At 27.6% G+C, this 24327-nt stretch overlaps 2 protein-coding genes and 1 long non-coding RNA gene across 3 annotated transcripts in view; 2 read left to right on the forward strand and 1 right to left on the reverse strand.

Moving 5' to 3' along the window:
* LOC135926586 (eukaryotic peptide chain release factor GTP-binding subunit ERF3A-like) overlaps positions 1-11459 on the forward strand; it is a 28585-nt gene extending 17126 nt beyond the window's left edge. The window contains exons 13-15 of the mRNA XM_065462513.1: positions 4399-4488; positions 4766-4934; positions 10672-11459. Of these exons, the coding sequence (XP_065318585.1) occupies positions 4399-4488; positions 4766-4934; positions 10672-10715 (303 nt within the window). The 3' untranslated portion in view covers positions 10716-11459. The remainder of the gene's footprint in view (positions 1-4398; positions 4489-4765; positions 4935-10671) is intronic.
* The window catches only part of LOC135926585 (3-phosphoinositide-dependent protein kinase 1-like), a 40584-nt gene continuing 27622 nt past the window's right edge, over positions 11366-24327 (reverse strand). Inside the window, exons 7-16 of the mRNA XM_065462512.1 lie at positions 20970-21038; positions 20706-20802; positions 19183-19383; positions 16538-16766; positions 16201-16290; positions 15424-15500; positions 14861-15214; positions 12579-12733; positions 12096-12150; positions 11366-11831 (exon numbers count right to left, since the gene is read on the reverse strand). Coding sequence (XP_065318584.1) covers positions 11715-11831; positions 12096-12150; positions 12579-12733; positions 14861-15214; positions 15424-15500; positions 16201-16290; positions 16538-16766; positions 19183-19383; positions 20706-20802; positions 20970-21038 — 1444 coding nt within the window. The 3' untranslated portion in view covers positions 11366-11714. The remainder of the gene's footprint in view (positions 11832-12095; positions 12151-12578; positions 12734-14860; positions 15215-15423; positions 15501-16200; positions 16291-16537; positions 16767-19182; positions 19384-20705; positions 20803-20969; positions 21039-24327) is intronic.
* LOC135926587 (uncharacterized) lies at positions 15596-16355 on the forward strand. Its single transcript, XR_010571922.1, has 3 exons — positions 15596-15704; positions 15937-16123; positions 16213-16355. It is a non-coding gene; the product is annotated as an uncharacterized LOC135926587 (long non-coding RNA).

The raw sequence follows: 24327 nt of genomic DNA on the forward strand, positions 1-24327 counted from the left end.
TTTTGATGATTTTTTAAAAATTTAAAAATCTTATTTTACCGGAAATGTATGCCGTCATGTTTGGAGTATACCTACCCCATAAATTTCAGACAATTTCATGAACTTTTAATCTTAATATGATTTTATTAAATTTTCCATATATTTTTTATTTAAATTATAAATGACTTAAAGGTTAACAGCAAAATTTTCTACAATTTATAAGATATATATTCCAAACATGATAGAATATATTTCCGGTAAAATCAGATTTTTAAATTTTAAAAAATGCGCTTCAAAAGATGATTTAAAGTTGTAAAAATAACACATTGATGTTAATATGTATCTCGTTGGTTCCTGCATTTTAATATTATTAATTAAACTCGCTTGTACGAATATAATAATTATCAGATCTTTTTAAGTTGACGTAACTAGCGGCCCCAATATATAGGACTTATATATTGGGCCCGCTAATAATTATAAAAAACTAAATTTCACGATCAGTCATTGGATAAATATAACTTATTTTTCTTTTAAACTTTATTTAAAATTGATTTTATTTTCATTTGGGCGTGATTATGATTGAATTTAATATTCATTTATTTTCAAATTTAGTATCTTTAAAAAATTCATTATTCCTATAATTGGTATGATTTTTTTCTACAATATAATTAGATTTAAGTAAGAGAGATTTATAATTAGTCCAAGGCTCACAATCATCAAAATAAAAAATTTATTAGATTTATTTTTATTAATTAAATAAAACTTATTATTTTTGCAACCTCTATCAATATTTGGTAAAATATTCTTTGGATTTTTTGAAGTATTTATAGCATCTAGTACATTTGAAAATTTACCGTAATTTTCATCACAACCTATTATTATTTGACTATTGTTTAAATTTAAAATGTTATTATGAAAGTTTTTTAAAGATGGGTCATAATTATTTATTTTTTAAACTTATGTTATCATAAGAGATATTAAGATTAAACTCATCTGCTGTAAAAGAAATATTTTTTATATTATTAATTGGTAAAGATAATGTTATTTCTAAATCTAAATCGACCAATTATTATCTATATTAACACTTATATTTTCACATTACATATTATGATTATACTCATCTATAATAAAAGAAAAATTAAATGGTGGTTGGGCCGATGATGATATGGGTTTTAACAAAGCAAAATGGTTAAATATATCATTAAATTTATAATGTTTACAACACTCGACTATTAATTTACAAGGGGGTGGTTTTCTAACACCCATTACCACAAATCAAAGAATAAAAAGTAGAAATCAAAGAATAAAAAGTAGAAATCAATTAATTACAGCACTTATAACATATAGATCATAAGTACTAATTATTATTTAATTGTTAATAATTGTTTCATACTTCTGGTCGTTGATGTTGTATATATATTTATAAAGAATTAATGCCGCCATGTCTTTTAATTAAATGATACCTTTTGTCTCAAAAGATCCAGAGACGGCTCTATATGCACAATTTTCATCAGAATCAACCTATATCTATATTTTTAACTAGTTAAAAATATGATTGAGCCAAATACCCATAGAAACTGGGCACGGCGGCCACTCATTTTCTGCTCTCTCTATTATTGCGCTCTGAAATTGCTTAATTATTATATTAATTTTTTTTAAATCCTTTTTTCTAAGATTATATAGATATCTAGCGAAGGGCAATGCCAATTATACTGAATAAAATTCCTACTTATGGAATCTACGCCATCGTTTCCTTGAATTCTTAATCTAATTAACATTTTTGATTTAGAAAATAAAATAATAAGAGGTTATAATTAAATTTATAGTAAATTTTTAAAAGTATTAGATGCAATAAATATTATTTAAAATCCAAAAAATAATTTCAAATATTCCGAAAGGTTGGAAGAAAATAATAATTTTTATTTAATCAATATAACATCTAATAAATTTTTTTATTTGATGATTATGGGCCTTGGACAGGTTATAAATCTATTATCTAAATCTTAGTATATTATAGAAGAAAATCAGACCATAGAACCTTTAATTTTTAAGAATAATGATTTTTTTTTAAATGCTAAAGTTGAAAATAAAAAATTATTCCACGTCCAAATAATTATAAAATAGCAGTTTTACATAAATATTATGTATTAAAGGCTTGTAAAAATTTTAAAAGAAAAATAAGTTTTATTCATCCTATGACTGAATCCTCATCTTCACTTTTAGTTTTTTATAATTGTTTTTGTGGTGTTTAACATATAAAATATTATACGAATAAATATAATTTTATTTTAGCAAAATGAAAAGATCAAAAAGATAATTAACTTTATGTTTATATATTCATTGAAACTACATTCATCCAGATAATTATACTTAAGTTTCGTCTTTATTATTATACACTCTTTTATGATTAAAATTCATATGTTCATTCAAGTCAGAAAAAGCAAAAGTAAGGATCTTCCTATATTTCGAGGTACGATTTACAAGCGGATTCTGAAACGACTGCCATAAAAAGCTCTTAAGGATAATTACCAAAAAATATTTAAATTAGTTTTTATTTGCCCATAGATATTTTGTGATGATAAAAATATTCCTGACCCCCCCCCCACCCTCAATCTAATCCCGCTCACTTAAAGTGATAATTATTGTTGGAATCAAAAGATATTTAATTACAATTCTTAAAGGGATCCCTTTAAACCCAGTGATGATCCCGAATAATTCTGATCTCTTTAAAAATTACTACATATTATGTTAACAACATTCAAATGCAAAGGATATTATAAATAATAAAAATATTTAATTTAAGAACGAAAAGTTTTTGTTTTCATAGTATATTACAAAAAAAATCACAAAAAGGAAAAGTTTAAAAAATTATATGAATTAAATAGTAATAATTAAAATCGGTCCAGACCGTGGTCCTTGAAAAAAAAACCGGTTAAAATAAAAATGTATATTGCAATCTATATGTATACTATATGATAATTCTCATTTAAAACGCTACAAGCGCTTTCTCTAATGAAGTTTCATCTATTCCGAAGTATTTAGTTTAAAAAAACTACAAAAATTAATTTATATACTGAACAAAATTTTGGCCCGGCAAATAAATTATTTTTATTTTGCCTCGGGCTTTTTGGGACAAATAAAAAAAAAATTTGTTCTAATCTGACGGGGAATTTTTTAAAGAAAAATTTTGCCTAATGTGGATCATTAATTCATAAAAAATAAATTTAACAGTTTTTAATAACTTAATTCTAATACTTTTTGCCCATCCCATAATCCAATAGATTTATTTTTTAAATAATTCATAAATCATTTTTTGTCAAAAACTCCAAATTTTTATTTAAGATCAAAACTTTTTACTTTCAAACCCTGTTGTAACAAAGCCATAAAAATATATTATGAATCGACATTCCAATTTTAACCTATTATGTTAATATTTTATAAAATTGTGTTCTCTGAATAATTGACATAAAGTGCTTTAATATGATTGGAGAAGATCAAACGTCTGTCCCAGAGATTAGATTTTTTAACATATGCCCGCACTTATTAATTAAAGGATATGAAGTAGGAAAAAACTTCTGAATATGAATAATGTCGAAATAGTAGGAATTCATATAATACTAGTGTCGCTCTCAGTTAATTTAATAAAATAATCGAATACATGTTGAGATATGCAAAACTAGGCTTGTTTCGACGCGTTAATATTTTTTGCACAAGTGTGTCCGGCTCGGTCATTTTTTTTACTAGTTTCCCGGCCCATTAAAATTTACGAAAAGCTTCACCCGGACCATAATTTTTTAAACGAATTTTCCTAATAATATGTCTAATCTAATATCAATTAAGGCTTATATTTTTATAACAACCGTTTTATAAATCAATTATGTTTTAGTATCTGCATTGTATATATTTGTAATTGGATTTATTTTAGTTAAACAGCTCTTAAGATATAAAGAAATAAGGATTTGTATTTTCATATAGTATTATTTAATATATATTAGTATATAGTTCAAAATTTTAAATGTCCTGGTTGAGGTGTCAAAATTTTACAAAAAAACAGATTTGCTAAACTTGACCATAATTTTATGCATGGATTATCCGGCCGGCTCATTTATTTTGAATGTACAAATTTAAATGTTTTTCTCGACTCATTATAATTTTTTGTAAAATCTGTAAGGCTCAACCTGCGGGCCGGTCTTTGCAGATCTCTAAGTAGAAGTAATCTCAACAATACAATATATACAATTAAACAACATCCATTTGCAATAAATAAGAAAAAGATGGGATGGATGAGAACACACGTCTCGTCACAGGTGACCGACGTTTCTCCTTCCCTAATTATTAACCCTTAATTTACTTAGTCTGTTATAAGAAAAGAAGTATGATTTTAATTTAATAAATTTATGTTATAATAATATCTTTTAGATTGTAATATTGGAGCTTAAAAGCATCATATGCCCAGGATTTTCTGCAATTTTACATGTTCACACTCTTATTGAAGAGGTCACTGTTAAGGTATAGCAGATTTTTAATAATACATATATTTTCGTTCTTTTATAAATTTCATTTTAAATAAGTTATTATATTTCAAAAACATTGCTTTATTAATTGAAAACTTACAATCATATCTAGATTTAAATATTTGATTTTTGCGTTTTATATAAGGCTTTGATAACTTTTAAATTTAACCCTTTCATTTTAATTTCGGAAAATTGTGGTTGAAATAAGAGTCGGAATTTATTAATCAAAGTAATAACGTTGTCTATATAGAGGATTTTTTGTTTTATAATAGATTTTGATTTGTCTGATAGACAAAAAGACTGGCCAAAAGGGAGCAATAAGACCACGCTTTGTAAAGCAAGACCAAGCAGCTATAATTAGACTTGAGAGTATAGGAACAATATGCTTGGAAACTTTTAAAGACTTCCCAAGGATGGGAAGAATCACGCTTAGGGATGAAGGTTTAGATAAATAATAATTTTCTGAGATTTGTTATTTATTATGTATATATATCAGGGCTTCTAACCGGATATTTTTAAATACTGAGCCTTATTCGATTAAAAACGGGTTCGGTAATATGGATTTTGGTTCAAAAACGTCATTCAAAAATTTGAAGTTTTTAAATTAATAAAAAAGGATTTTTAATGGTATGCGGTGGCTTCTACACTTCCTAAAATTACTTAAGGTTAATTTTCATAAATATGCTTCCCTAAAATTTTTATCACTTACCCCCCCCCCCCTCATTCTTAAATTTTCTTCTCCGTTTATGGCGATTTCCAGGTTTACCCGGGTAGGCCAGTTTTCCCTCTGATTTTTTTTTTCCATTTTTGACGGTCCTGAGCATCAATACTTGTAAGATTCATGCTTCTCATATCCGCCGCTATCACATTTGTTCACGTCATCTTGGGTCTTCCTCTAGGTCTTGATCCTCCTACTTCCATCATTGTCTTGCTCGCAATTCCTTGCTAGTTTTTCTCTCTCTCAGAGATACCCCACACATCCATCTAACCATCCTCATCTTTGTTCTTTCTAATTTGGCTTCGTGAGTCGCTTTCATTGCCCATGTTTCACCGCCATAAACTAAACAACTCCTCACACAGCTTACGTAAACTTTCCCCTTTAACTTCAGAGAAACTTTTTTATTTGTAAGAATAGACGACATCTCTGAACTTCTTCCAAGCTTGTCTGATCCTTGCAACAACGGCAGAATCTACACCACCATCTGCGTTTAGCATATCACCTAAATAACAAAACTTATCCACTTTTTCTAGGGTTAACCCATTGCCAATATCCAGACCACCATTTTTTAGGTTATCATTATTATGTATCCCTTTAATGCATGTTCTACAAATAAAGGTCATTCTTTCTAACATCACACTGCCTTTTTTCCCGCTACATCTTTTGTGTACTCATTTTTGGCATCTGGTGCATTGGATAGAATTTCTAGCAACTACTTTCCCACATACACCACAAGGCCACTTACCGGATTCCTCCATCTTTAGATTTTCCCCACCAATCATCACCTTTGTTTTTGATGCATTCATTTTCAGGCGCTTCCATAGTCATCTTCCATTTACTAACTTTATCCCTCAATTCTCCCTCACTGTTTGCCATTAATACAAGGTCATCTGCATATAATATCTCCCAAGGAAGTCCTTCACGCATTTCTCTAGCCACCACATCCATTACTAAGATAAATAATAATGGACTCAGCACGTATCCTTGATGAAGTCCTACCTTCACCTCAAAGCTGTCACTATCACCATAATCCGTCCGTACTGCTGTTTATGCTCCAGCATACATTGCCATCACTGCAGTAACCAACCATTTCTCCACACCTGATTTTCTCAAGGCCCATCTAGTAATCTCATGCGGCACCCTATCAAATGCTTTCTCCAAATCAACAAACGCATAATAGAGTTTCTTTTCCTTCGCAAGATACTTCTCCTGAATTTGTCTCACCACAAAAATTGCATATGTCGTGCCTTTTCCCGATGTAAAACCAAACTGCATTTCATCAATTTTAATTTGTTCCCTTAACCGCTTCTCTAACACTCTCTCAAATACTTTCATTGCATGTTCCAAGAGTTTAATAGCTCTGTAAGACCCGCAATCTAAAGGATCACCTTTCCCCTTGTATACTGGGATAATTATACTTCTTCGCCAGTCCTCGGGAATAGTACCTTCTGTGATAATTTGATTGGCTAAATTCATTAACCATTCAATCCCTAAATCATCAGAACCTTTAAACATCTCTGATACCACCATCGTTAAACCCGATGCCTTCCCTTTCTTCATCTTTTTCACTGCTCTCTTTTACTCGTCCTTGCTAAATTTACACCCTGGACCTTCTACCTTTGCACAACTAATGTTATTATCCCATTCATTTTCTTCATTCAAAAGTCCTTTGATGTCAATCTTCCAGGTGTTCTTAATACCACTACCATCAATCGCCTATTTTCCTTCCATATTTTTCAAACACTTTACACCTATCACATCCTGCCTCTTTTTTGACATCTCTTTTGCCATTTGAACCTTATTTCCAATTCCATCAGCGCATTCCATTTCTTTAGCAAACTCGTGTCTTTTTTCTTCTTGAGCCTTCGCTATTAATTTCTTAGCATTTCTTTTAGCCATCTTGTAAATATCATTATCACTATTTTCTTTGCTATTTTACCATACTTTGAAACATCTCCGTTTCTCATCCACGGCTTTCGCTACCTCCGGGTTCCACCACCAAGTCTTTTTATGTCTAGGCGGCCCTTTTGTCCATCCACATACCTCCTCAGTTGTCATTACCCAGGCTTTCTTCATGGCTTCCAACTTGTCATTCACCCCAGATGCTTGTGCCACCTTCGCCTCCCTAATCGCCAATGCCATATTGAATTGACGTCTAGCACTCTCCTCCTTCAATTTCTAAACCTTCAGCCTTGGGACAAACTTTCTTTTAGTGACCCTGGCACCTTTAAGAGTGAGATCTCCTACAACTAGTCGATGCTGATTTATACATTCCTCTCCCAGTATCACTTTCACATTTTTTACTATACATCGATCACATCTCCTTAATAACAAGTAATCCACTGCACTTTTGGTACTACCCTACTTATAAGTCACCAGCTTCTCTGATTCTTTCTTAAACATTGTATTACAGACAATCATATCCATAGCATCACTAAAATCCTCTCTCCTTCCAAATTTCTCATGCCGTAACTGAACTCTCCATGTACTCCTTCATAAGCCTCACTACTCACTCCCACATGTTCATTCAGATCACCAGCCAGGATAATCCCCTCTTCATTTGCCAGTCTCGATGTCACCCCCAATAGACTGTCCCAAAATATATCTTTCTCTTCTTCACTTCTTCCAACCTGAGGAACATATGCCGAGATAATATTATATAGCTTTCTACCAAAAATCATCTTGATAACCATTATCTGGTTGTCTAGCCTTCTCACTACGACTACTTTGTCTACCAATTTCTCCGCAACCAATACCCCAACTCCAGCCTTACCATCATTACCTCCTTGCCAAAAGAATTTATACTTTTCGCTAGTCTTGTCAATCATTCTGGTCCCATTTCCTTTCCATCTAGTCTCCTGTATGCAGCACACATCTATATGCCGTACAATACATCGACGACTTCTCCCGCTCTTCCCATCATACTCCCAACATTCCATGTCGTGACCCTAACTCGATCACCCGTAAACTGGTTTCTCCACTTTTTATCAGGTCGTTTATGGCCGTCATAAGTTTCATTTTCATGAATAGTGTTCTTTTTGTCGTAGGCCCACGGGGTACTTTGGGCTGTACCCCACCCATGCTTTGTTGTAACCATAGGGAAATTTTGTAGCAAAGTTTTTACAATCGGATGCCCATCCTGACATCAACATCTTTAAGTGGTTTTTACACCCCGTCGAGGAGACGGTGATCCTTTTCTAGACCCAGATCTCAGGGAACCTTTTAGACCTCCATTAGCCGCCAAAAGACGTTGCCACTACCCCACCACGATGAGGCTGAAAGTAGGATTTTGGGAGAGCCACCCATTCTTAAATTAATTTTACTTTTTTAACTGAAATACACAGTGCCACTAAAATCTCAAATAATTATTACTGATAAAAGACAAATATAAATAGTAAAAGATCTACAAACAATAAAAGTAATTATATTTATAACTGAAAATTATTATAATTATAACAAAAATAGAAAAACATTGCAAAAACATATTATAAATTATATTGTAGCATATAATTGATATCACCATGTTGAATTACAACTGTGTTTTATATTTCAATGTGGATAAATAATAGGAAATAAAAATTACCCCTCGCAATGACTAAGGAGGTTCAATATTCTAAAAAAGTGACCATCCTGAGAATTTTACTGGACGATCCTGCATTACACTCCACCCTTCTCCATAGTAGAAGTCACTAAGGGTATATACCGGGTTTTCCATTTTTTTAAATCACCACTTTGCTCCCTATGACTATTAATCAGTAACACCTTGCTTTTTAACATAACTACTGACAAAGTGGACAATTTATAGAGAGGATGACCACACGACTAAGGTGCAAAGATCTTAAGGCGTTACCATAGACTTGTATTAACAGGGCTGCACAGTGATTAAAAATAACATCACTAAAAATATCAGAAACATAATTAACCTATTAAACAATTTATAGAATAATTATATTTAAAAAAAAATATTAAAAAATTTTCCGCAAGATTTTAAAATCGATATAGCAAAAATGCCCCTTTATTTTACAACAAAATATAAAAAATTTTTTATAATATTATATCACATAAATTAAAAATTCATGAAAAGAGAACTTTAAAATAAATTTGAAAATTTACGAATTGAAAAAAAAATTAAAATTAATTACATATAATTCATGAAAATTTAAAAATGTTTTAAAAAAAAACATTGGAAAACATATTTTATATAATGAAAAAATTAGTAATTGGCCAAAAAATTGCTTCTATCTTTTTGGAAAATTAGATATTTTTTTCGTTTTGTGAAAAATAGAGCATTCAAATTGCTGATATTATATATAAATATGAGATTCAATAAATAAAATTCTGAAACTTTTAATTATCAATATAATCTAACAATTCAAATATTATTTTTTTTTCCATTAAGCCTCATCCCAGTAAAAATTACGTTAGTGATCAAGAATAAATATAAATAGAAAAAAAAGAAGTCATAGATATTAACATATGGTCTGTATGTTAAATATTTTATGAGTGGCTATGTATTATATACAAGAAGTATTCAAAGAGCAAGATAAGAGAATACGAAATTAAATGCATATACTACTAAGAATGGTCTCATGCTTAATTTGATATATTACAACTTTCTCATATTCGAAAATAATTAAGATAATATTGAAAAAATCAAGAAATAATAACTTGGCTTTGATTCCAATATTATTTTAAAGATTAATAAATTTACTTCTGAAATATACATCTTTATTCCTTGGACCTCTGTTGTTATAAATAAAAGTTGCTGAACAAAAAGATATTGATTTAAAAAATAGTCATTTTATAAAATTAGGATAAATTAGCCTTAATATTATCTTAAATAATTTACAATAACACTGATAAAGGATTGTTCGCATGGTAATAATTGCATAAAATATATTTATTTACATTTTTTAATAAGAAATTGTTTTATAACCTTATGTTATGCATATGATAATGGAAACCTTATTTTAAAGATTGAGTCAAATAAACGATGTTTTAAATACATTATCCAATTGGGCGTTGAGCAATCTATGTTAATATAAGTCTGGGCGATACAAGTTTAAAATTTCTGTGTTGTTTTTATGGGGATAAAAATTATTTTGTTCGTAACCAATATATAAAATTGTTTGATTAAATATATTTTGTGCCATAATGGTCAAAATAATTTTTTGATTAATATATAATAGGGAATCCCCTGGGAATTTTTTCAGTTGCACACATGATGTGATTTATTATATTTTATTTATATAAAATTTTATTCAGTTGCATCAATAAATTTAATAAAATAGGTTCGAGTTTAATTTCAGATTCACGAAAAATCCCTCAAACCGGTTAACAGCTCTGGGTTCGGTTCGAAGTCCTGGATTAAATCAAATATTAATTATTATTTTTTTTACTATTTTAACATTTATACATATAAACAAATTTAAAATATTTATCAACATTTAATTTATACAGGAAAAACTATAGCTATAGGGAAAATCTTAAAAATTTTAGAATAGCGTTTGTGGTGATGCCCCTTTCACGGGTGCGTTGGATATAAAAAAAATTGGTGCATTTATGAAAAAGGAAGAAAATTTTATAAAACAGCAAATTATTTAACCAAACCGCAACTTAAAACAATAATTCCTAAATATAGACTAAACATAACATTTATTCAAATCGCTAAATTTGAATAAGCCCCATTCCTTTCCATTAAACCTCAGGGCGACGAAAATTTCAAGATTTTGTTGTAAAGACCTTCATTTATATGAATAAAATTGCAAAGCAGATTATTTAGGAAAATATACCAAAGTTAACACCAGCGAATAAGATAGCACACAAGGTTACTTCTCACGAATGTTGTAAACACATGTCTTTACCTGATTAGATAGAACGAACCAAATAATCTTAAAATGAATGCGATTTAACAGGTTATTAAAACATTTTGGGGAAAAAAATCGAAATTATATTGTCAAAGATTACCATACTCACCACACCCCTTTAAAATGATGATTCTTCCTTTTTTTATCGATGGCCAATTTTTTTTAAAATAAATTTCTTAACACTAAGCCATTGCTATGGCTTAATTGGATTACTTTTTAAAATTATTGATATATATTTATTTTGTAAATTATAAATAAGTTTTTTATTATATAAAACATAGTGCGCTTGCTTTTAGATCTTTTTTTAAAACCTAATTATAATTTGTATTCATATATTAAAAGGTAATATACTAAATTAAATTATCAATATAAACGAATAAACTTGCTTGATTTTGATTATGCCAAAATATTAAACTTTATAAGTTTTGAAGTAGTCTCTATAACCGAATAAACTTAAGTGTTTAGATAAAAATAATGTGTAAAAAATATTGAAGGGTGTATGTAATCAATTTGAAGTAGTCAACATAATGATTATTAACATAGTATTTACACTAATTTAGCGAATATAATAATAGGAATCGTTAATCTTTATAGCATATTTCATTTAAGGTGTCTAGCATATGAAAACATTAAAATTTAACGAATACATAAAAACTGCGTGTTAGGGAAATATTTTTGATGAAGTTTTGAGATTGCAGCACACCATTTGAGTGCAAAACCTTCTGATTCTTCCAAAAAATAAGTTCTATTGGGCTTAAAATAGAAAAAACTATTGAATTTAAGAATTTTACATCAATAAAAAACCTTGTCTCAAAATTAATTAAATTAAAATATTTAATTTTTTTTAATGATTCAAAGAAGCTCTAATTGAATATTTTTTTACTGACAAATTGTATTTTTTGTTTCAAGTCGTATCAACTTAAAATAAAAAGAAATTAGTTATAGTCATTAAATCGATGAATGGAAAAAATTGAATTTTTAATTTACACTTTAAGAAGGATATAAAAATCATTTTACCGTGATGACGAAAAATATCTTAAAGTTTTTCGGTTCAACTTTTAGTTCTTCCGACCTATAAAGTATAATTTATTATGTTTCGGGTCATTAAAAACAAATTTAAAATATTCTATATTTCGTAAATTTAAAATTCGATAAATAAGAGGTAGTGATTGCATTGAAATAAAAATGTACCAAATTAATCTGTTAACTCAAAAAGCTTGTTATAAAAGATACTAAAAATTACATTGTATTAACCAAGAAGTGACTGGATTTTAATTTAGGAGTTATAACTCAAACACCAATTAAATACAAAAAATTTTAATGATATAAAAGGAATTAAATTCAGGAAAAAATCAGCCTTAGTTAAAATATACTAAAACGTTTACACATTCATAATGTCCTATTATTTTGCGCTAATTGGAACGTTTAAATATAAAACGATTTGCAAATTAACAAGGCTATTAGGAAATATTAATGTGGTCAATTATATATATTTTTTACCATGGTATTTCACCTTTCAAAATCATGTTAGTAGGGTCTAGGTAAAATAAATGGGGATGAGGTTTTAGTACATTTGTTTCCATTGAATTTCCTATATCGCTATTAGAATTAACGGCATCTGTTAAAATCAACATTCTGCGTTTGGTGAATAATCCCTATTTTATCATTTTAGACAATTATTATTTTTTTATTATCTTTTAGCTTAAGGTAATTTGAACAAAATTTTGGGGTACTACTCAGCTATGAAAAATTAATTATAAAATTTGATCGATGCTACAAATTAAATGATTATCAAAAAATATATATAATTCCTTATTCTATGCTTTAACTAAATTTATCATTAATTGATGTAAGAGTATCAATATCAATTAAAATTTAAAAGCACATAGATTTAATTTTTTTTTCTCGCAAAAAATTAAAGCAAAACTCAAAAACCTTAAAATAGGAAAGTTTATTAGATATAAGGTGGTGTAAAATCGATAAAAAACATTATTTTCTGATGACACTCCAACGTTTACTAAATTAAATATATAAGGGAAGGTTCGCATAACCTGTTATTTAGGCAAAATTTTATCCTAGATTTTTTTGTCTATTTAATAATAAAACTTCATACAGAAAAATGGGTAGCTCCGATTTTAATAAAATGAACACCAATTTTTTTACTTTTGAGCAACAACATAGGTAAAAACGATAATAACTAGTACAAAAATGAGCAATATTTTTTATACTTTATATAGAGAGAGCATATTTTTCCCCCTAAATAATTAACTACTTCTATATAATTTTTTAATAAAACTAATAGTTTTCTATTATATGATCTCCGATGCCTGGCTGAGGGTTGGGCCGGGCGCACATATCTAACATACACATGGTATAGGTTATTTTTAGGGCTGTGCCGATCCACATATTTCTCCGATACTGATTCGATATTTATATTGATTGTAATTAAGAAATCAATATTCTTTATACAAAAAATCGGATTATGCATTTAATTTAATTTTTTTATTTCTACAATGATTAAAAAAAATTTACGAATATTGGTATTAAATAAATTTTTCATTATTCCTCCCCGTGAAATTAGAATTCCGCAGACAACGCAATTTGCAAAATTATTTTTGTAAAATATTTCCATAATTCAGATACCATATTTAAAGAAATTCTTTTATTTAAAGTATAAATAATAAAATTGGCGTTTTTATTTAAAAAGATTTAAAATAATTAAAACTTTGGGTGTTCCTTTCTATTTTTGTAGAAAAACTTATACTATAAATCTATTTAAAAAAATAAATAAAATTTAAGGGATGTTGTGCATTTGCATTGTAAAATTATTTAGAAAATATTGTTAATGTAAAATAAATAAAAAAAGAAAAATAAAGATCGGATCGGATATGGTTTTTACAGGTATCGGCCCGACTCGATATTTCTGGAAAACGCTAAATATCGGTGCCGATCCTATTTGATATTTAATATCGACACAGACCTAGTTCTTTTATTATTTAACTTTATTCTAACATTAATCAATAAAAATATGCTTTATTTTAAGTATTAGATGTCTAAAAAATTTATGAACTAGGCAACTCATAATATTTTTCAGAATATAAAATTTTCTTAACGGGCTAATTTTGGATTTTCTTGTTAGGGGTCTGCAAAGGTCGCCCAAAGCCAGGCATTGTAAATCTTGGATAGCAAACTTTTAAATCATTATTTAAAAAATATATATAGACATTATAAATCATTTAAACGATAAAATATATTAAACCAGCTATAATATAAAAAAAATATTGCACAATTTTACTAGGTCCATTTTATCTTGATATCGTTAAGGCTCATATCTAAAAATTTTAATTTATATAGAATGGAAATAGTTTGTTTAAAATTTTATTAAAATCGAAGTCACCCATTTTTCTGTATGAGGTTTTTAAATATTGTTCCAGCAAAAGATGCTCAAAAAATTTTAAAAATATTAAGTAATTTTATTCTAAATTTATTATTTACATGCGTATGGTTTTTAATCAATTATAATTATAAGAAAAAGGACTCATAAAAACCCCATTATTCATGTTTCTTCCTCAGATATTTCTAAATTTATAACCGCCAAGAAGCTCCCAAATATAGGTTACACTAGCCTTAGTTTGTATGCAAAATTTCGTAAAAATCGAATGGGGTTGGCCGATTCGTGATTTAACATGGACTTATACAGATTCATCCATGAATGAAAATATTTTCCATTGCTTTTTCTATTTAACGGAAAAAATATATATCCAAAACGCAGAATCACGTACCACTCGTTTGTGAACTATGCCTATATTGACAATCTCTTGACCTTCCATGAATTTGAAGCGACAATTGTTAACTAAACGAATCATTTGTTCGGAATTATAGGAATCCGATTTATGATGGGGTAGCATTGCTGGCAAGGAATTTTTTCTATCGCCATTTAAGTCATTAGTGGAATCGACAAATTTCCTAGTTTTAGGGTGGTCGGCAGTTGACTCTTTATCCGATAAATTATCATGCATTGTGGGGCGATTTTTGGAATAAGTAAATATGGAAGGAGGAACCCCTATTTTGATCATCATGGACAATTTTTTGGAACTTCCTTTAAGCTTAGGTGGTTTAAGGAAACTGCGCTTTGGCTGTTTTTAAAAAAAAGATATTTCTTTAAATATTTAAAACTATCAATGTTAGGTAGTATATTTTATCCATATTGTTAATAATTTCTCAGGTTAATCCAAATTTTTTAAAATTTATATTAAAAAATTGTGATTTATATTAAATCTAATTTTCCCTTTTTTAAAAACAATGACATTTTTTAACCTTTATGATCTTGGCATAATTTTTTAACCTTTTTGTCTTTCTTCATAGGAGAAACGTTGATATGATCACCCTTATTACCTACTATAATTTTATTCGATTCACTATCTGAAATAAATAATTTTTTATTTTATTACACGTAGATATTGTAAAACTAGTTTAATATATTTTAATTATAATATTTAATTTTCAAAACATAAAGAGGCTGTCAACTTTTCCAAAACGACTTTATGGGTGCAATACGAAAGCGGCTTTAGTTGTGAATAATTAACAAATATATTTGGCTAGGCCTTGAGCTAGAGATCTGCAAAAGTAGGACGGGCCTATTTTTTTAAAAAAATCGGGTTCGGGCTAGGTAGGGTAGGGTCTTGGAATTTTTTTTAAAATATATCTAAATTTATCAAATTTATGTTGAATTTTTAGGTAAAATAAAAATATTTTATTTTATTTATAAAAGCTACTAGACGCCATATGACATATATCTTTTATTTTGGGTATAATAATTATTAAAAAATAATTAATTTATATATTTAAATAAATTCAGACAGGACCGGAAATTTTTTTTAGAAAATTTCGGATTCGGGCCAGGCTAGAAAAATTAGGCCCAATGCAGATCACTACCTTGAGTCAACAATCCCGAGGTCGAAGTTAGAATTCACGCTAGACGACCATTTTTGTGGATTTAGATAAAATTCAAAACAATTCTCAGCTTTCTGAATCATTTAGTCTGGGTAACAACCAAAAACAAATGAACATGATTAAACTTACTTATAAAATATTATTTAGATTGTAGTTGTAATTTATTAACTTTTATTAAAAGAGACAACCGAACTATCCGAGAAGGCGGTGGATGTTGTAACTTTATCGGATGAATTCTTAGTACTACATGTCTGACTTTCTGGAATATATTTAAACCATATGAGAGTACTATCAATCAAAGTATATTACGAGGTCAACGATAAAATAAATGAAACAATATTAATATATGATGACCTCTATAAATAAGAAATATTGTTGCTTGTTATATGAAAGTGATTAATAGACTAAACTAAATAGTGTTGAAATATACAATATTGGAATGAAATATAAACGATAGAATATATAATATGAATAGAAGTCTCCGTGAGACAAATACAATTATTAACCTTTAGAAAGCGATACACCATTTTTTTCCTTCGTAACATTGTGCTCATCTGATGATTGAATAGATTTAATATTATCGTGATGAGTTGTGCATTTATCAATAGCTGTGTCGGGAGTTTCGTTATTATTAAGAAAAGTCAGCTGGGAAAAAGTTTCTTGAAGAAGACCTAACCCATGTAGTCTACTAAGTTGAGATTCATTAAGACCCGGTTTTATGGGGTATTTGGTGAACTTGGTATTTAGGAAAAAATAAATTTGATGAAAAATAATTTATTTTATTATCCCTATTATCTATCTTATGTTTTATATCCTCGAATTCATCTTAATTATCATTATTTAGTATCATTTATTCAAGTATTCGTAGATTAGGCGCCAGATTAAGTTAATTATCCTAACGGACCTATATAAATTAATATAACCTGCAAATCTCATTTATATTACACAAAAATAATCATTCTTTAAGGCGAAATTTATTTTTGACAAATTACATATTATATAGAAAAGAGTTTTCTTTTTTATTATTTTATATAAATTTTCATGTTGCTCCCGCCAACGTCTACATGATAGGATTTTCACTGGATGCAAACCGCCCTCAACAACCTATGCCTAACCCCCCCCCCTTTACACCTTTTAAATTATAATGGTATTCCTTTCATAAATTTTAAAAAGAATAACTTAAATTATTTTAGCTCTATTACCAACTCAAAATATTGTGAATATAAGAGTTATTTTTTAGATTATGAATTCAATTACCTCCCCCCCCCTCCTGCCCATTTACAATGAATGCATTATTATAGCATATTGTATGGCATGAATATGAGTTTGATGAGAATGTAAGATAGCAGAAAGTTTTATTTGGAAAATAATGTTTATGATTGTTTCCAATATATAGATTTGGTCGATGATTAGCAATACCATTGTATTATAAGTCTACAATAAAAGTATTAATTTTTACAACAATATATTTTGTTCTATTTCATCTAAAAATTTAATAAATAACCCCCAATAAATTTAACCTACTCCTCTTAAAGGCGCCTATCCCTACCCCCCTCAAGAAAAATAGGATGAAAATTGTTCCTACCCGCCCCCCGGCTAATGACCCCCCCCCCCCGCATATAATGATAATTTTAAAGATTTCGATAAAATTTGATAAATTTTAATTTTTAGTTTTTTTGTTGTTTCAAAATTTCCGATAAAAGATCGAAAAAATTTATTTTATGATGGGTAAGGGGGGATATATTCTGTTAAACAATTTTTTTTACTAAAAATTAAAAAAGGAGCTATTTTTTAATAGAGTTGCAACAAAGTAGCGGAATAAATCCCAAATGATTAAAATATATTTACAATAATGCAGAGTTGTTAACGCTCCTTTTTAAAAGTAGCTAGCTCCCGCTACTACATTTTTAAAAGGAGCTAGCTGCCGGTAATGGAGTGCCATCCATAACCGCTCCTTTGATTTTTATTTTTTTGGAGGGTATACGAAATAAAATCTTATTTTTATTTATCAAAAAGCTTTATTTATATTAAATTATCTATCATAATATTTATAACCTTTTATTAGCTTTTAAAAGTAATAAATTTTAAATTAGAATCTATCAAACATCCACGCCTCTCCCATAGGCACTCCATAGGAGCACTAGAGGGAAGCAGGGTATTGTATTTTATAAAGATATTTTTTAATTTAGGGAATTTATCAAAAATAGTAATTTTGGTATCATTATTTAAAAAATATTTGTCCAATATATTATCTTCCTGATGATCATTTTCATGGAATCCAAAAAAATCTTCCAAATTAATTTGTATTTAAAAGAAAGATTTTTTACTTTTAGATGCTTTTTTAGATTGAAGTTGCTCACTTTTGAAAATTAAATAGTTTTATTTAAACACAAAAGACATTTTGCCCGTAATTTGTTTGATCATTTGGATCAACATCTTTTAGAAGTTTATATTTTTTGTATGATGGAAATGGAAATTCGATTTCTTCATCTATGATATATTTTTATTTTCGCTCGAGATTTTCATTATTATAGTTTTTCATGTTTTTTCCGCGATTTGGTGAATTTAGAAAAATTATAAACGATATATTTTAGTTTTTTGAATTTAGAAAAGCATAATATATATTTGTATTGAAATTAATAAAAGAAAAAAATAAAATAATTGGAAATAAAAATTTGTCTTGAACTTTGAAATAAAGATTTGTCTTAACCTTTGAGGATAAATTTGTCATAAACATTTTTAGTGTCTTAAACATCTTAGGATCACTACAAATATGACTTACAAGATTTTCCAAAAAATTTTCAATATAAAAAGGAAAACTTGATGTTTAATATTTAAAATGATTAGATGAAAAAACAATATAAAACTCGGCTAAACATTTAATAATGGATAAATTTAAATTAAATAAAATTTCATTTTTATTAAATTTAATTAATAAATATTATTAATATTTAAAAAATAATTTAATTTATACATTAAATTTAAAGGAGCGGTGAAGCGGCGCTTCTCCACTCCAGCCCTAAAAGGAGCTAGCTTCCGCTCCCCAATTTTAAAAAGGAGGGGCGCTCCAGGAGCGCCGCTCCTTAACAACTCTGCAATAATGAAATCTTTCACGTTAATTACGAGAAAATCTTATGAAAGTTTATATTACCTCCGATTCCTCTTTATCGCTCTCCGTAGCTCGCAAAATATTGCTACTGCCTTTAGCGACTAATAATTTAACCAAGAGCGGAGATTCAGTTTTGTACAGATTTTCGAAATTTTCTAGGTATATGTGTAGGAAAGGATGAGATTTTAAAGCAGGGTAGCCACCCATATTTGGGCTGCCTAGCCTTTCGGAAGGTTTAATTTTCTATGAAATAATTAGATTTTTTTTAAAAAAAAAGAATATATCAATCATTTTCATTATATATATATATATAGCATTTTGAAAATAGAATCCGATTATCAATGTTAGGTCAGATACAATAATCAAAACATTGTTCTTGCTAACTTAAAAAAAAATTTAGAAGATTTTTATGCTTGGAAAAAAATTTAATTTACATATCAAGAACAATTTAATACTTGGTAAAAAAAACTCTGGGTGTATAATTGATACTCAGACTATTTCTACCGGTATCGGTAAATCCATACTGAAAAATTATTTTAGGCAACATTATATTCCTTTATTTTTAAATATAACCCTACTTAACCTCTTTTATATGTTAAATTATGCACGAACATACACTCCTTGGAATGTAAAATCCTTTTATCCATATATAGATAATTTTTCAGTATAGAGCTATTTATTAAAGTTGTGCGTAGCATGATTCGATCATTTCTGAATAGTGACATTTTACCATTCCACAGTGGTATGTATTTCAACTATGATCTTAATATTTTTTATTTTAATTTTCAAATATATAAATTTAAAAAAAAATTGTCATATATATTTGAAGCGTCTAGAACCATTCAAAGAACATATATAATAGGCTTATTCAAAAAAAAAATTAATATTCAATTAGTTTCTAACAATAAAATTTAAATCCTGATAAATTTTTTTATGAAATAGTTCAATATATTTATTCATAATTAAACTTTTATGATATTACCTCGCCTTTTTTGAATGAAAATTTTATTAAATATTTCAAATATTAATAAAAGTATCAATTAATAAATAAATTAAAATCCATTTTTAATTATTATAATAGGCTCCATTCCCAAATGGATTGCAGTAAAATTGATATTCTTAAAACCTATATTCAAATTTTTAAATCTATAAAAGCGAATTTTTAATTATAACTTGTTAAAATTAAAAATCTCTGAAAATAATAATAATACATAGTATTTAAAAATGAAATTCAAAAATTTTATACAAGATCTTGCTTTATCAATAAAGTAAATATACTCCAACACTTAAAATTTATATGCATTATATTAAGTCATGAATTTTTTATCCGATATTTGGATCAGCTTAACTCAGGTTCTTTTTTTTGGACTAATATCCCATTTTATTGATAAGAATTTGAAAGTAAATAACATAATGGAGCAAAAAAATTTTTTATCAATATATTTTTGTATGAAAAAATACTTATAATTACTTAAATCGAATTAATAAAGTTCGTACGAATATGTATCGACTTATTCGTATTCGTTTTTGAATAAAATATATAATTGGAAATAGAAGATACTTACGAGCAATTTTTGTATAAAGTCTCGAGCATCGGCATCCATATAAAGTGGAGTATCATAATTCAAACGTAAGATTTTTTGAAATATGTGATATTCATTGCTGTTGTACCGTATATTTTTATGTTAAATTATGATAGGTAAAAGCTAGAGCTTCTAACTCTAACAATATCTCCATATAATAAACAGTTTTATGTTTCGGAATCGAACTTTAACCCCTTCATATTCGTTATTTAACTAAAACTTAGAAATAAATGAAAAGAATAAAACTTCGCTCTGAAGGGATAATTGCCGGTAATAAATTGGTAAACGACACAGCCCAGAGCCCATAAATCGGCCCTATATGAAAAAATAAAGTAAATCCCAATATATTTAAACCTTAAAAGTATATGAATGTGCCCACTACTTACACAAGGATAAATAATCACTTTCACTGAGTTTAATATGATAAATTATTTTAGGGCTCGGAAAACCAAAGCAATAAAATAAGAGATTTTTTGCTACCGGATTTTAAAACAAACTTTGTTTATGTTTTTCTATTTTTTGAAAATTTAAAAAAAAAGATGATTTTATTTCGAGAATTGTTATTCTTAAAAAAATCAAAACAGTGATTTTTTTATCAAACATATGGTACATTTTTCAAAATAAAGTGATGACCTTTTAACCACGCTGACTAGATTGAAAAATGACCCAGTTGTGATTTAAAAAAACTTATTTTTTAAAATTTATTAATTAAAACAAAAAATAATATAAGCTTTAATTTAAAAAAACACTAATTGTTTATCATACTATCCCACACTTCATTATTAAGCGACCACTCTTATTATTGAAATTTTAAAAATAATCATGAACACTCAATTTTTCAAAAGCTTTATTATTATAAAATAGTAATTGTAATATATAATGAACAAAAAATTAATATAAATTATTAAAACATATAACTCTTAACAAAAATTATCATCCTACTATGACAAAATATTCAACTATATTAAAATTGTTATATCCACCATTGCCTTTATAACTGTGTACGTTGTGGCACTGAATTTGGGATATAAACTTCCATATAAACTCTAATTTATTATTCAAGAAATTCTTTGTCCCATATGTCTGCGTTCGTTTGTGTAAACCCTATAGGTTTTCTATAGAATTGAAATCTGGAGAATGGTAATGAATAGTGCTAAACAAAAAGGTGTTATTCGTAACGTTCGAAAACGTTATCTTGTGAAATAAAGAAAAGTGTTATTGCTATTAAAAAAAGTAACGCGTTACTTACAAAATATTAAATATTATATATATAAATTTTTTAATAAAAATACAATTATACGAAATTAATATATTATAGAATAAGATTTGTAATAATTATTTACTTATTTTTAACAATTGATTTAAAACTTTGATCAGATAAACAAGAAAACTTAGTGCTCAATATAGCTTTCGCTAAGCACATGTTCAACTGACGCAGAGGATGGGAAGGTAAAGAACTTACTTATTAGATCATCTTCACAATATCATCCAGATCCTCATCAATTTTTTGTTTTTTTAGGGCTGTGCCGATATTAAATATTAAATCGGCACCGATATTTAGCGTTTTCCAAAAATATCGGATCGTGCCGATACCTGTAAAAACCCCGATCCGATCTTTTTACTTTTCTTTTTTTTTATTATTTGTATATTTATTTTACATTAATAATATTTTCTAAATAATTTTTTATTTAAACAATGCAAATGTACAACACTCCTTTAATTTTATTATTTTTTAGATAGATTTATAGTATTTTAATTTTTTTTTATAAAAATAGAAAGGAACACCCACAGTTTTATTTATTTTAAATCTTTTTAAGTAATAACGCCAGTTTTATTATTTATACTTAAAAGAATTTTTTTAAATATGGTATCTGAATTATATAAATATTTTACAAAAGACAAAGATAATTTTGCAAAATGGGTTATTTGCGGAATTCTAATTACACGGGGAGGAATAATGACAAATTCATTTAATACTACCAATATCCGAAACCTTTTTTAATTATTGTAGAAATAAAAAAATTAAATAAATGCATAATTCGATTTTTTGCATAAAAATATTGATTTCTTAATAACATTTAGTTCAACGGGTGGTGAAAAATCAATATAAATATCAGATCGGTGAAAAATGTGTGGATTGGCACAGCCCTAGTCTCTTTAGATTTGAGATGTTGAAACTTTTGAACTAGGGCATAATCTACACTAACAAAGAGTAGACTTAGTGCCCGCAATTTTCTTTAATGGAGTAAAAATAAAATACAGGGTTTCCCATCCAAAAAAGGAAAAGTCCCAATCAAAAAAGGAAAAGTGTCAAACAAAAAAGGAAAAAGTTCAATCAAAAAAGGAAAAGTTCAATCAAAAAAGGAAAAGGTCCGATCAAAAAAGGAAAATTGTCAATCAAAAAAGGAAAAGTCCCAAACGGTTAAGGAAAAAGTCCAATCAAAAAAGGAAAAGTGTCAAACAAAAAAGGAAAAGGTCCAATCAAAAAAGGAAAAGTGTCAATCGAAAAAGGAAAATTCCCAAAAGAAAAGGAAAAGGGTCAATCAAAAAAGGAAAATTCCCATTCAAAAAAGGAAAATCGTAATTTTTTTAAAAAAATATATAAACTTTTCAATTTTTCTTAAATTTATTTATTTTTGTCATTCCTTCTTATTTTATTTCTAACTTTTTGCGATTTCTTTATTTTATTTGTATCTTTTCTCAATTTTTTTTCTTATCATTTTTGTGGTTTAACGGAAAGTCTTCATTCTTGGTCTGAGGGTGGGGGGGGGAGGGTTTTTTGATATGAGTATCAAATAAAAGCTAATTTTAATATGGTCTAACTGTAGTTCTTCATTCTTGGTCTGGATGGGTATGACTTGGTCTGAGGGTGGTTGGGGGGGGGGGGGTGTATAGAGGAGGGGGGTAAAAAATAAATTTTTTGATATGGGTATCAAATAAAAGCTAATAAAAATATTTTTTATTGTAATAATAATCACGCATAGAGGGCGGGTCTAGGTCTTGGGGGGGGGGTCATGAATATTTTTATCACCACAAAATATCGATATGGGTATCAAATAAAATCTAATTTAAATATCCTTAGATTTAAATTATTCATTTTTTGTCTTGATGGGTATGACTGTCATACCCTCAACATACAGGATTTCCCATTCAAAAAAGGAAAAGGTCCAATCAAAAAAGGGAAAGTTTCAATCTTAAAAGGAAAATTCCCATTCAAAAAGCAAAATCTTAATTTTTTTATAATTTTTCAATTTTTTTTAAATTTTATTTATTTTTTGTCATTCCTTCATTCCTAACTTTTTGCTATTTCTTTACTTTATTTGTATCTTTTCTCAATTTATTTTTCTTACTATATCTTTTCTCTATTTCTTTTCTTCTCATTTTTGATAATTCTTTTTTAAAATTATATTATTTTTTTTGGCAGACTATTTTTTACATACATATTTATAATTACAATATTAAATTAATCGTTTGGTTATAATAAATAAGTTCGAACTGTAATACCAAACGATATGTAAATTAATAAAATATAATCATTTTAAAATTCTTATATTTTTAAAATTTTAATATATTCAAAACGCATTTATTCTTTTTAGCAAGTAAA

This window comes from Gordionus sp. m RMFG-2023, chromosome 3 (genome assembly GCF_954871325.1).
Source record: "Gordionus sp. m RMFG-2023 chromosome 3, tfGorSpeb1-WG-v2, whole genome shotgun sequence".
Classification (NCBI taxonomy): Eukaryota; Metazoa; Nematomorpha; class Gordioida; order Chordodea; family Parachordodidae; genus Gordionus; species Gordionus sp. m RMFG-2023.